Source organism: Salvelinus alpinus, chromosome 7, assembly GCF_045679555.1.
Source record: "Salvelinus alpinus chromosome 7, SLU_Salpinus.1, whole genome shotgun sequence".
Classification (NCBI taxonomy): Eukaryota; Metazoa; Chordata; class Actinopteri; order Salmoniformes; family Salmonidae; genus Salvelinus; species Salvelinus alpinus.
This window is the reverse complement of record NC_092092.1, coordinates 32,031,960-32,046,758: the sequence shown is the minus strand read 5'-3', so window position 1 is coordinate 32,046,758 and position 14,799 is coordinate 32,031,960. Positions and strand designations below refer to the sequence as shown.

General features: G+C 47.7%; 1 protein-coding gene across 14 annotated transcripts in view; it reads left to right on the top strand.

Annotated features, from left to right (window-relative positions):
* The window catches only part of cacna1g (calcium channel, voltage-dependent, T type, alpha 1G subunit), a 294,162-nt gene that overhangs the window by 114,187 nt on the left and 165,176 nt on the right, over positions 1-14,799 (top strand). For all 14 annotated transcript variants that reach the window (XM_071409870.1, XM_071409877.1, XM_071409866.1 and 11 more), the window contains exon 4: positions 2,391-2,524. In XM_071409870.1, the coding sequence (XP_071265971.1) occupies positions 2,391-2,524 (134 nt within the window). The remainder of the gene's footprint in view (positions 1-2,390; positions 2,525-14,799) is intronic.

Sequence of the window (14,799 nt, the reverse complement as noted above, 5' to 3'; positions counted from 1 at the left end):
GCCTTCTCTCAGTCACACGCACACACGGCTGTTCACACGGCATGATGCCATTGTTTAGGTCCAGAGCTTTACACACAAGTGTGACGAAGCACCAAAGAGACAGCAACACAAACACCCAGGGCTGTGCACTGCAGCACTGTGCCTTTAAAAGAGAGATACTGCGGAGACATAATCAGAGTAATAAGACAGAAATAAGAGATACTGCAGAGACATAATCAGAGTAATAAGACAGAAATAAGAGATACTGCGGAGACATAATCAGAGTAATAAGACAGAAATAAGAGATACTGCAGAGACATAATCAGAGTGATAAGACAGAAATAAGTGATGGAATAATATATCTGTATAGATATAGATATGGAAGAGTGATTCAAAAAGTTGATTTAATAAGGAGAGAGAGAGAGAGAGAGAGAGAGAGAGAGAGAGAGAGAGAGAGAGAGAGAGAGAGAGAGAGAGAGAGAGAGAGAGAGAGAGAGAGAGAGAGAGAGAGAGAGAGAGAGAGAGAGAGAGAGAGAGAGAGAGAGAGAGAGAGAGAGAGAGAGAGAGAGAGAGAGAGAGAGAGAGAGAGAGAGAGAAAGACAAGTGAAGGAGAGATAAAGAGAAGGGGAGCGGGTGAGCATTGAAGCGTTGCGCACAGGCCACTGGTGTCTCCGCTCTGGGAGCCAGCTGTGTGTGTGTGCGTGTGTGTGTGTGTGTGTGTTAGACTCCTTCTCCATGGTTCGTTGAATCCTGCTCTCGCTTTCTGACACACACACACACACACACACACACACACACACACACACACACACACACACACACACACACACACACACACACACACACACACACACACACACACACACACACACACACACACACACACACACACAGGTTTTCTCACATTGGGAAATCCCAGCTATGTGCCTCTTGGTTCTATCTGCCTAGAACTGTGTGTGTAGGCGTGGGTTTCTCTCTCCGTGTGTGTGTGTGTGTCACTGCATGTGAACAGTGGGTTAGGGAAGGGGATTGCATGGCTCATCACTCACAGATACTGTGAGCTTCTCTCTGCTCTATTCTCTACAGGCTTCATCTCCTGTACACTATATCTCTATTTACATTCCAGCCCTATAGACATATGTGTTTGTGTATCCAGTGTGTTTAAAGTCACTCAAAGCATAGGGATGACTCAGGGCTCAGTGGTTTAGCAAATGGATTCCATCTGGCTGGAACTCTCAGGTGTGTGTGTGTGTGTGTGTGTGTGTGTGTGTGTGTGTGTGTGTGTGTGTGTGTGTGTGTGTGTGTGTGTGTGTGTGTGTGTGTGTGTGTGTGTGTGTGTGTGTGTGTGTGTGTGTGTGTGTGTGTGAGAGACCCACGCACACGCGCACACACACACACACACACACACACACACACACACACACACACACACACACACACACACACACACACACACACACACACACACACACACACACACACACACACACACGCACACACACACACACACACCTCACGTCATTGGGAGGCTTCGCATGACTTAATAATGTGATTCTCCTCAATCTAAACTCAGCAAAAGGCTTTGCATATTTTATGAGGTTGACAAATACCAGGGAAGTTAATCCAGGGATGTGCTCTACTGTTTACTCTGAAAGTTATTCAGATTACACTCTCATCACAAGGATTCAGAAATAAGGATGGTGGTTTATTGAACCCTAGGGTAGATGACTGCACCTGTCTGTGTGTGCTCACATGTGTGATGAGTCAGTATCTCTCTCCTCTCCATTTCCCACTGGGCAGAATGGGTGGAACCGACGTTGTTTCCACGTCATTTCAACCCAAACATTTAGTGCGACAACATTGAATCAACGTGGAAAACGGATTGGATTAGAAAGAAAAGTCATCAACATAAGGGAATTCCCCCCCCAAATATTCACGCAACTTTTAACCGAAATCCAATGACACGGCGCCATTTTTTTGTTGCTTTCACGTTGAACTCTGTTGTTAAAGCAGAACTACAGGTTGAACCCAGTGGGGTTCTGTTACCGTGCAACTAGAGGAGGAAAAGAATGTCCCTTTATCTGCGTAGGCAACAAGAGGCTCATTTGAGGAGCTTTTTATTTACCAGTTCCTGTTGTGAGGAGTCGTGTAGCAAGGGGCGTCTACCGCTGTGATCAACACAATCTGCAATGGGGATTACGGCCGCTGTCATAGCGTAACCTCCCTCTCTCTCACCATGTCTTACCCTGTCTCCTTTTATCCTTCTCTATCCATCCCCTGCCCCCCCCCCCCCCCCAACCCACGTACACAGTACACACTCATCCATACACTAACCCCTCTCTCTCTGGAGTTTCATTTCATGGCTATTTCTCTTTTTTCATATTCGTGTGTTTTTTTTCTCCTCTCCCTAGGACTTTGATGACTTTATCTTTGCGTTCTTTGCGGTGGAGATGGTCATCAAGATGGTGGCGCTGGGCATCTTCGGCAAGAAGTGTTATCTAGGAGACACCTGGAACAGGCTTGACTTCTTTATCGTACTGGCCGGGTGAGTCACGCGCACGCACACACCGTCCGCCCTGGCCAGAGGGCGTCCCCAGCCAAAACATGTGCTGTGAATCACGACAACCACATAGAGAGAACCTACATATTCTGTCTGGGTCACACGGTACTTAGCGTGTGTGTGTGTGTGTGTGTGTGTGTGTGTGTGTGTGTGTGTGTGTGTGTGTGTGTGTGTGTGTGTGTGTGTGTGTGTGTGTGTGTGTGTGTGTGTGTGTGTGTGTGTGTGTGTGTGTGTGTGTGTGTGTATACATCCCTTTGTTTCACATTGTTGCAGTGTCTGCAAAAAACGCCAATCCCGTTCTCCCTCACGAGAACACACAGCCAAACTGAGACAATAGTAACCAAGGTAATGGGTGGCCGGGTACACACTTCCTGGCAACGGTTGCTAGTTTCGTTTAGGAGTGTTCTGATGAAGTGTCTGTTTCTGAAAAGGAAAATGATTTCTGCCAAAGAGCATTTTTCAGCACCCTGGCACTTTCTCTTCACAATCATTCCTCGTGCATGTGCGCGTGTGCGCGCGTGTGTGTGAATGCAAGTGCCTATGTTAGCAGGCTTGAGCATGAAGTGCAAACGTCAGCTTGATTTCACTCGGCATTTGATAAAGATCAGAGAAAGCTAGTCCCATTCGCCTGCACTGATTTGAGTCTCCTATTACTCAGAGTCTCTTGAATGAATTTCCTTTGGCATCACAGTCTGTGTAGGCCATTGATGTGTTTGACCTCATATTAGAAGGTGAGATAGGGGGTGGTGAAGTTGGGGCAGGCTGAAGGGTCGACAAGGTGATTGGGACTAAAGGGCTGACGGGCGAGGAGAAAGAAGAAAGGGAGTGAAAGTAGAGAAGAGGATGAGGAGGTTAGAAAAAGAGAGGGATGCCAGTTAAGTGCAGGGTGACAGGGAACTGGAGGGATGCCAGCGCTCTCTGCCTCCCTCATCCCTTCTTTCCTCTCCTCCTCAGATGAGTTTTAGAGGATCCCCAGTCAATACTGCAGTGATTCTCAGGTTGTCATGGACAGAGGGACACTTCCACACATCGATCTGTCAGCGCACCGGGAGTATAGAGGTTTCCCTCTGCTAGGGGGAGATACCACTGGTACTGTAGATACTGAGGATGGAAAAAAGGGCAAGAACTGAGGAGGGAGAAAGAGAGAGCAGGAGAGTAGGGGCCAGAGAGGTCATTTAGAAGGCAATCATTGTGACCACGATATCAACATTACACATTAAAAACAAATGGTTCTATATAGTGCTAAATATGTAACCATAGTGGATCCCTTTTTGGTGCTATAACCCTTTTTTTGAAGGTTCTATAAAGAACCATGCTCATAAGGTTCTAAATGGAACCCGAATGGTGCTATAAAGAACCATTTCCTAAGGTTTTATAAAGAACCATTAATAAAAGGCCAAAAAAGGGTTCCGCTGTGCTTACAACCCTTTTTGGGTATCAGGAATCAAGGTAAGACCCAGATGCAGACACACAGAATTGACAATGGTGTAATATTCCAACAGGAGCAGGCAGTAGACAGGTCAAGGCAGGCAGAGGTCAGTAAACCAGAGGTGGGGCAACGGTACCGGACAGCAGGCAGGCTCAGAGTAGGCAGAGGTCAACAATCCAGAGGTGGGGCAAAGGTACAGTTTGGCAGGCAGGCTCAGGGTCAGGCAGAGTGGTCAGGCAGGCGGGCTCAGAGTCAGGACAGGCAAGGGTCAAAAACCAGGAGGGCGAGAAAAAGAGAGACTGGGAAAAGCAGGAGCTGATAACAAAAACACTGGTTGAACTGACAAACAAGACGAACTGGCAACAGACAAACAGAGAACACAGGTATAAATACACAGGGGATATTGGGGAAGATGGGCGACACCTGGAGGGGGGTGGAGACAATCACAAGGACAGGTGAAATAGATCAGGGTGTGACATTGGGGCTATATAGGACCCTTTATATGGTTCTTTATGAACCTTTATGGTGAATGGTTCTATAAAGAACTTTTCTCAACGTTTTGTATCATGGTTTAATAGCCATATTGTGCTATCTCTGGAACACCTGGGGGTCCCTGAGGAGAGAATTGAGAACGACTGACTTACTTAGTCACATTAACACATACATGAGTCTGTCACAAGATACCGTTTCCTGGCCATAGTCATATATAACATGTAATAGCATAACACAACAGATTAGTTCAACTGGAATGACTCTCACTTACGGATGCACAAAAAGAGCTCTGCACAAACCACGCCCGAAGATATTATAATGAGCCACCAACCCTACATTTTAATTATCACTAAAAGAGGAAATTACACGAACCAAAGGGTTCTTGGGTCAGTATGGTTCCACGTAGAACCATCACCCTTCCCAAAGAACCGTTGAGGAACCCAACTGTACACCCTCCACTATACATACACTACAAGAAGTAGACATATGGCCAAGGTTTTTGGAAGGTGAAGAATACTCAGACTCAATGATAACACACTCCCATTAGTTTCCTTGAAGGTTTCCTTGAAGGTTTCCTTGAAACTTACCGTAATCATTGACGTCCTACCATCAATACAATCACAGAGCTGCAGAGCGAGGGAGAGAGACAGGAAGTGACAGTCTCTTTATCTATGTCTCTTTCTTTCTCTCTCTCTCTCTCTCTCTCTCTCTCTCTCTCTCTCTCTCTCTCTCTCTCTCTCTCTCTCTCTCTCTCTCTCTCTCTCTCTCTCTCTCTCTCTCTCTCTCTCTCTCTCCCTCTCTCTCTCTCTCGCTCTCTATTCCTCCCTGCCCTTTCTTCTCCTTGATTTATTGATGCCTCCTCGGACTGATTCCAGACCTGTTTGGGGACAGAAGAGAGGTTACAGATAGAGAGCGAGACAGGGAGGAAGGGAAGGAGTGGAGAGATAGAGAGAGAGAGAGACTTATGTGCGCTTGAGACAGGGCACAGACAATCTTAAAGTCCCCATGAACAAATTATATAAAAAAATATCTAGGTCCAGTTAAATGATTCTCTCCCTCTGTTGCTCTCCCTCTCTACTCCCCCCTTCTCTTCCCTCTATCCCCCGCTCCTCCTCCTCACCCCTTTTCTCCTCTCTCTACCTCTCGCTCTCTCTCTCTGCCCTTTCCTCCTCACCTATCTTCTTCTCTCCCATCCACTCTCTCTCTCTCTCTTTCTCTGTCTCTCTGTATCTCTGTGTATCTCTCTGTCTCTGTCTCTCTCCCTCTCTCTCTCCAGAAGAGGGTATATAGTGTAGTGTATTTATCTGAGTGAATGTGTTTTCTCCCCCTCTACATGCCCTGCTTGTCCTCATTCACCTGCTGTATCCAGTTCCATTAGCTAGATGATGTCTACAGACAGCACTGCACAAGTAGGTCAGGATACCCACCATGGAGTAGTAGGAAGGAGGGAGAGACGGAGGAGATAGAGGGGGAGAGAGGACATGAGGAAGAGAGGCAAGGAGGCAGAGAGGGAGAGGGCATGGGGAAGGGAGATAGAGATAGGGAGGCAGGGAAGGAATGGTGAGGAAAGGAAAGATGGAGAGAATGAGGAAGGAGCAATTTAATTTATTTAACCTTTATTTAACTAGGCATGTCAGTTAAGAACAAATTCTTATTTACGATAATGGCGCTGGGCCAATTGTGCACCACCCTATGGCACTCCCAATCACAGCCTGATGTGATACAGTCTGGATTCGAACCAAGGACTGTTGTGACGCCTCTTGCACTGAGATGCAGTGCCTTAGACCACTACGCCACTCGGGAGCTAGAGAGAAGAACATATGAAAAAGCAGAGAGAGGGAGAAGGCAGGCAGAACGGAAGAGTGGGTAGAGATTATGATGAATGAAAAACGTGAACAATTAATCTGTGCCTCCTTTCTCATCCTCTCCTCTCCCCAACTCTCCCTCTCTCTTCTCCTTCTCTCCCACTTTCCCTTGCTCCCTTTAACAAATACCTCTCCCCCCTTTTTTCCCCTCTCCTCCTTTCCCTCTCCCTCTTTGACAAACTCAGATTTACTTTAATCCTGATATATTTACTGCATAGCTGCAGGTGCTGTGTGTGTGTGTGTGTGTGTGTGTGTGTGTGTGTGTGTGTGTGTGTGTGTGTGTGTGTGTGTGTGTGTGTGTGTGTGTGTGTGTGTGTGTGTGTGTGTGTGTGTGTGTGTGTGTAGTGAGCTATCATCTAGACTAACTCTGATATCAGAGAGAGAGGGAGCGAGAGAGAGTGAGACGGAGGGAGGGAGGGAGGGAGCGAGCAATAGCGAGAGAGAAACTGAAAGGAAAACCCCCTCATCTCTCCTGATGCTGCAATATGCTGTGGGGTTGCAGTCTTAACACACACTGCTATCTATTATACACACACACGCACTGATACACACACACACACACACACACACACACACACACACACACACACACACACACACACACACACACACACACACACACACACACACACACACACACACACACACACACACACACACACACACACACACACACACACACACACACACACACACACACACACACACACACACACATCTATCAGTCAGTCACAATTCATTCAGTGCTGGATAACTCCCACTGCAGCTAGCCTGTCAGCGATCCCCCAGAGAGTAGAATTATAACACAAACTGACAAATGTCATCAGAAGAGACAGAGTTAACTTAGTTGGCTGATCCAGTATATAATGACAGATGAGGGAGGGAAGGAGATAAGATGGAGCATGGAGAGACAAAGAGAGAACATGGTAGTTTTAGCAGTGGGAAGAAATTCTCCTTCACCACAGATGCAGTTAATAACAATATCCTTTCATCCTCTTAATGGATAACATAGGATCTGATCCTACATCTGCAGTTAAAGGCCATTTTTACAATCATCGGTTTCCTATGGGTGAAATTTAGCAAGTTATTGTCTCTAAGCCAATGATGTGTCTGTGTGTTTTATGCCAGCACACTATTGCAAGATAATATTATTTTATTGTTAACTTTGATTGGGCAAACACACAGGCTAATGGCAACTATAGCCATGATACTATTATAAAGTCATTATATAGGGAGGGTTGGCACGCACTGCCATTTACTGGTGTAAGGCTGCAGATGTTAGTCTGATGGACAGAGGGGAAAAGATTGGGAGGGAGAGGGAAAGCGAGAGAGAGAGACTTCTGTGTAGTAGGGAGGAGAGTGAGAAGTAATATGAGGGCAGAAGCTCTGGGAATCTAGCAACATCTATTTCATCTCTCTCCTCCACCTCCCCCCCCTCGCTCCCTACCTTCTTTAACCCATCCCTCCCTCCAACTCAACCTCCCACGCCTCCCCTCGCATACTCCCCCTCTCACTCCCTCCTTCTCTCCCTCTCTCCCTCCTGACCTGGCAGTAAACCTCTGTTGATCTCTGTTGATCTCTATAGAAGGCTATAAATCACATCATTTTAATTGGAGCAGGTACAGTGTGTCAATATAACCGATACAGATATTACCTCAGGACAATCTACTGGGTCTGCCATTGTTTCACGTCCTCCCTCCCTCAGCCTCTCTCTCATACTTTACCTATTATAGTGATGTGTATGGCTGTGTTAGTGTGTGTGTGTGTGTGTCTAAGCATCCGTGTTTTTGTGTGTCTGTGTGCATCAGCTTGTGTGTGTGTGTTAGTGTGTAAGTTTGTCTGTGTGTATGTGTGTGTTTATGTGTGTGTGTGGGTGGGTGGGGGTGTTTGTGTGTGTGTGTGTGTGTGTGTGTGTGTACCTTCTGCCAGGCTACTGTTGACTGTCTGTGTGTTGTTGTACAGATGGGAATGTGTGTGTTTACCATCCTTCATGTGCCAGTCTGCTTTTCCATACACACACTGATACGTGAGGACAAAGCAAGGGATAGGCTGGCACCACGCCCAGGGAAGGGTGTGTGTTTGAGTGTTTGTGTGCAGTTTTGTGAATATTAACAACTGTGAGTGATCGTTCCCATACGGGATTTGTGTTTGTATATGCGATTTTGTTTTTGTAACGTGTTACGTACGTGTGTGTGTGTGTGTGTGTGTTTATGGTCTATATAGCTGTTTTGAATTAGATTCATGTGTGTTTCTGTGTGTGTGTGTGTGTGTGTGTGTGTCTGGGACTTTCAGGATTTGTAGATTCTGCTCACGCAAAATCTGCATCAAGGTTGGGCATTCCCGTCCTCCCTCTATCTCTCTCTCCTTTCTTCTCTCCTTCTAGCAACCTTGGCACAACCCTGGGTCAGATAACACATTAAAACGTCCTTTCCATTGCTCTCCATCATTTGATCACACTTTCTCTTCTATTCTCCTAACCGTCACACTGACAGCCACATCTGGTTCTTATCAAGCTTAGTTACGAGCTAATGCTAATGATAGATAAGGCTAAGTCTTCCCTAGGACCTACAGTACAGTATATGTACTTCTCCAGTCCCTTTGTGTAATTGTTCTGATGAAGCGCTTTGATGGCCGAAATGTTCATCTTTTGACTTGAACAAGGTCTAAATTAGTTTTTAATTAAATAAACGAGCGCTGCACCTTTTCCTTTTCAATAATTATCATTTTTGTGACAAATGTTATTTACACACAACAAGTGTAGAATAACAGTGAAATGCTTCCTAATGGTCCTTTCCCAACAATGCAGAGGGAAAAAGTGAGAAATAATAGAAAAATGATACACAACGAGTAACAATAACTTGGCTATAAACAGTACACAGGTACCAGTACCGAGCTTGGAAAATTCCAGAAAATGATGTCATGGCTTTAGAAGCTTCTGATAGGCTAATTGACATCATTTGAGTCAATTGGAGGTGTACCTGTGGATGTATTTCAAAGCCTACCTTCAAACTCAGTGCCTCTTTGCGTGACTTCATGGGAAAATCAAAAGAAATCAGCCAAGACCTCAGAAAAAATATTGTAGACCTCCACAAGTCTGGTTCATCCTTGGGAGCAATTTCCAAACGCCTGAAGGTAACACGTTCATCTGTACAAACAATAGTACGCAAGTTTAAACACCATGGGACCGCGCAGCTGTCATACCGCTCAGGAAGGAGACGCGTTCTGTCTCCTAGAGATGAACATACTTTGGTGCAAAAGTGCAAATCAATCCCAGAACAACAGCAAAGGACCTTGTGAAGATGCTGGAGGAAACAGGTACTAAAGTATCTATATCCACAGTAAAACGAGTCCTATATCGACATAACCTGAAAGGCCGCTCAGCAAGGAAGAAGCCACTGTTCCAAAACCGTCATAAAAAAGCCAGACTACGGTTTGCAACTGCACATGGGGACAAAGATCGTACTTTTTGGATAAACTTTTTGGGAGAAATTCCAAATGGACAATGACCCCAAGCATACTTCCAAAGTTGTGGCAAAATGGCTTAAGGACAACAAAGTCAAGGTATTGGAGTGGCCATCAAAAAGCCTTGACCTCAATCCTATAGAAAGTTTGTGGGCAGAACTGAAAAAGCGTGTTCGAGCAAGGAGGCCTACAAACCTGACTCAGTTACACCAGCTCTGTCAGGAGGAATGGGCCAAAATTCAACCAACATATTGTGGGAAGCTTGTGGAAGTCTACCCGAAACGTTTGACCTAGGTTAAACAATTTTAAAAGGCAATGCTACCAAATACTAATTGAGTGTATGTAAACTTCTGACCCACTGGGAATGTGATGAAAGAAATAAAAGCTGAAATAAATAATGCTCTCTACTATTATTCTGACATTTCACATTGTTAAAATAAAGTGGTGATCCTAACTGACCTTAGACAGGGAATTTTTTACTAGGATTAAATGTCAGGAATTGTGAAAAACTGAGTTTAAATGTATTTGGCTAAGGTGTATGTAAACTTCAGACTTCAACTGTATGTACATATAGGTGGGGATAAAGTGACTAGGCAACAGGATAGATAATAAACAGTAGCAGCAGCTAATGTGATGAGTCAAAAGAGTTAGTGCAAAAAGGGTCAATACAGATAGTCCAGGTAGCTATTGGTTAACTATTTAACTAACTATTTAGCAGTCTTATGGCTTGGGGGTAGAAGATGTTCAGGGTCCTGCTGGTTCCAGACTTGGTGCATCGCTACAGATTGCCGTGCGGTAGCAGAGTTAACAGTCTATCACCCTGACTCACGTTGTTTGATCACCCACGGCTAGCTTAGCACTTAGCTTTCCCCATAAGGCTAGTCAATTTAACCTTAGCTTAGATTATTTTAGCCTCTAACCCAACGACGGTACCATACTTGCCTAACAATAGCCTTAGCTTAACTCATTGCCCGAACACCTGCAGTTCTCTCACTATGCTGGCTGGTCACTGCAGCCTGGTCTGCCTACTGTTTATCCATTTACCTTGTCTTTCTGGTCTCTGTGGTCCGATGGCCATCTGTTACACCCAACTATCATCCAGGAGACCGTGGCAAGACGCACGCACGCACACACACACACACACACACACACACACACACACACACACACACACACACACACACACACACACACACACACACACACACACACACACACACACACACACACACAGACACACACACAGACACACACACACACAGACACACACACAGACACACACACACAGACATACACAGATCAGGTGAAGAAGATAGAGGCTAGAGCTACCACCTGTACCAGGGATCCCCATGCCCGAGGGGAAAGCACACACACCTGCACATATGCAAACACACCCACACATGGACAAACATTATCGCACACACACACTCTCGCTGAATGGGTTACTCACGAAGATGCAGTACACAGAGACAGACACACACACACACCTACACACACCTACACGTGTTGTGAGTTTGTTGGACAGACTGACTTGGAGTCAGAGAGATGAGGAAATTCCTTCATCTGCCTTCAAGACACACGTGGACAGCAGCTGTTACACACACACCTCACAATACCAGAGATAAGAGAGAGGAGAGAGAAGAGAGAGAGAGAGAGAGAGAGAGAGAGAGAGAGAAAAAAAAGGGGTGAGGAGGAGGAGCGGGGGATAGAGGGAAGAGAAATGGGGGGTAGAGAGGGAGTAGAGAGGGAGTATCAACGAATTGGTGAGGGTCTGCAGCACCCGGTCTCACCCTACTAGAATCTGAAGTCAAATGTCTACTGTTTGCTGATGATCTGGTGCTTCTGTCACCAACCAAGGAGGGCCTACAGCAACACCTAGATCTTCTGCACAGATTCTGTCAGACCTGGGCCCTGACAGTAAATCTCAGTAAGACAAAAATAATGGTGTTCCAAAAAAGATTCAGTTTCCAGGACCACAAATACAAATTCCATCTAGACATCGTTGTCCTAGAGCACACAAAAAACGATACATACCCCGGCCTAAACATCAGCGCCACAGGTAACTTCCACAAAGTTGTGAACGATCTGAGAGACAAGGCAGGAAGGGCCTTCTATGCCATCAAAAGGAACATAAAATTCGACATTCAATTAGGATCTGGCTAAAAATACTTGAATCATTTATAGAACCCATTTATAGAACCCACCCTTTGTGGTTGTGAGGTCTGGGGTCCACTCACCAACCACACCAAATAATGCATGCAGAGCAGAATTAGGCCGTTACCCGCTAATTATCAAAATCCAGAAAAGAGCCGTTAAATTCTACAACCACCTAAAAGGAAGCGATTCCCAAACCTTCTATAACAAAGCCATCACCTACAGAGAGATGAACCTGGAGAAGAGTCCCCTAATCAAGAGAAGACAGGCTATGTGCACACTGCCCAGAAAACGAGGTGGAAACTGAGGTGCACTTCCTAACCTCCTGCCAAATGTATGACCATATTAGAGACTCATATTTCCCTCAGATTACACAGATCCTCAAAGAATTTGAAAACAAACCCAATTTTGATGAACTCTCATATCTACTGGGTGAAATACCACAGTGTGTCACGTTCCTGACCTATTTCTGTTAGTTTGTTGTATGTGTTAGTTGGTCAGGACGTGAGTTTGGGTGGGCATTCTATGTTGTCTGTTTCTATGTTGGTTTAAGGGTTGCCTGGTATGGCTCTCAATTAGAGGCAGGTGTTTGGCGTTCCTCTAATTGAGAGTCATATTTAGGTAGGTTGTTTCACAGTGTTCGTTGTGGGTGGTTGTCTCCTGTGTCAGTGTTTGTCGCACCATACGGGACTGTTCGGTTTGTGTTGTACATCGTCATTTTATGTGTAGGCTATTTTCCCTGTTCGTGCATTCTCGTGTTTATGTAAGTTCGTCGTTCAGGTCTGTCTACTCCGTTTGTTGTTTTGTTAGTTTATAGTGAAGTTCGTGTGTTCGTCTTGTCTTTAATAAATATTATGTGTTCACAACCCGCTGCGCCTTGGTTCCCTCAATACTCCTCCTTTTCGGTTGAAGAGGAGGAGGACCACCGTTACAGAACCACCCACCAATCCAGAATCAAGCAGCGGTGTAAACGGAGTAAGGGACAGCGCAAGAAGGAGGAATGGACTTGGGACGATGTATTGGACGGTAAAGGTTGCTACACATGGGAGGAGATCCTGGCTGGAAGGGATCGCCTCCCATGGGAACAGCTGGAGGCACTGAGGAGAGCAGAGGCAACCGGAGAAGGGAACCGGAGTTATGAGGGGACGCGTCTAGCACGGAAGCCCGAAAAGCCCGTGAGTACCACCCAAAAATTTCTTGGGGGAGGCTAAGAGGTAGTGGGCCAAGGGCAGGTAGGAGACCTGCGCCCACTTACCAGGCTAACCGTGGAGAGCGGGAGTACGGGCAGACACCGTGTTACGCAGTAGAGCGCACGGTGTCTCCTGTACGTGTGCATAGCCCGGTGCGGGTTATTCCACCTCCCCGCACTGGTAGGGCTAGATTGGGCATTGAGCCAGGTGTCATGAGGCCGGCTCAACGCGTCTGGTCTCCAGTGCGTCTCCTCGGGCCGGCATACATGGCACCTGCCTTACGCATGGTTTCCCCGGTTCGCCTACATAGCCCGGTGCGGGTTATTCCACCTCCCCGCACTGGTCGGGCGACCGGGAGCATTCAACCAGGTAAGGTTGGGCAGGCTCAATGCTCAAGAGAGCCAGTACGCCTGCACGGTCCGGTATTTCCGGCGCTACCTTTTCGCCCCAGCCCAGTACCACCAGTGCCTACACTACGCACCAGGTTTCCAGTGCGTCTCCAGAGCCCTGTTCCTCCTCCACGCACTTTTCCTATGGTGCGTGTATCCAGTTCGGTGCCTCCAGTTCCGACAACACGCACTAAGCCTCCTGTGCGTCTCCAGAGCCCTGTACGCACTGTTCCTTCTCCCCGTACTCGTCCTGAGGTGCGTGCACTCAGCCCGGTGCCACCAGTGCCGGTACCACGCACCAGGCCTATAGTGCGCTTTGAGAGGTCAGTGTGCCCTGTCCCTGCTCCCCGCACTAGCCTGAAGGTGCGTGTCTCCAGTCCGGTGCCTCCAGTTCCGGCACCACGTACCAGGCCTACAGTGCGTCTCAGCCGGCCAGAGTCTGCCGTCTGCCCAACGGCGCCTGAACTGTCCGTCTGCCAAGCGCCGCATGAACTGCCAGTCGGTATTGAGCCTTCAAAGCCGCCCGTCTGCCATGAGCCTGCAAAGCCGCCCGTCTGCCATGAGCCTACAGAGCCTTCCGCCAGACAGGAGCCGCTAGAGCCTTCCGCCAGACAGGAGCCGCTAGAGCCTTCCGCCAGACAGGAGCAGCCAAAGCCTTCCGCCAGACTGGATCAGCCAGAGCCATCCGTCTCCGCAGCGCCGTCTGAGCCATCCGTCTCCGCAGCGCCGTCTGAGCCATCCGTCTCCCCAGCGCCATTTGAGCCATCCGTCTCCGCAGCGCCATCTGAGCCATCCGTCTCCCCAGCGCCGTCTGAGCCATCCGTCTCCCCAGCGCCGTCTGAGCCATCCGTCTCCCCAGCGCCGTCTGAGCCATCCGTCTGTCCCGAGCCATTAGAGCCGCCCGTCTGTCCCGAGCCGTCAGAGCCGATAGTCAGTCAGGAGCCGCTAGAGCCAGTCGTCAGTCAGGATCTGCCAGCGCCGCCGACCAGACAGGATCTGCCAGAGCCGCCAACCAGACAGGATCTGCCAGAGCCGCCAACCAGACAGGATCTGCCAGAGCCGCCAACCAGACAGGATCTGCCAGAGCCGCCAACCAGACAGGATCTGCCAGAGCCGTCAGTGAGCCATGAGCGTCCAGAGCCGTCAGCCAGCCATGAGCGTCCAGAGCCGTCAGCCAGCCATGAGCGTCCAGAGCCGTCAGCCAGCCATGAGCGTCCAGAGCCGTCAGTGAGCCATGAGCGTCCAGAGCCGTCAGTGAGCCATGAGCATCCAGAGCCGT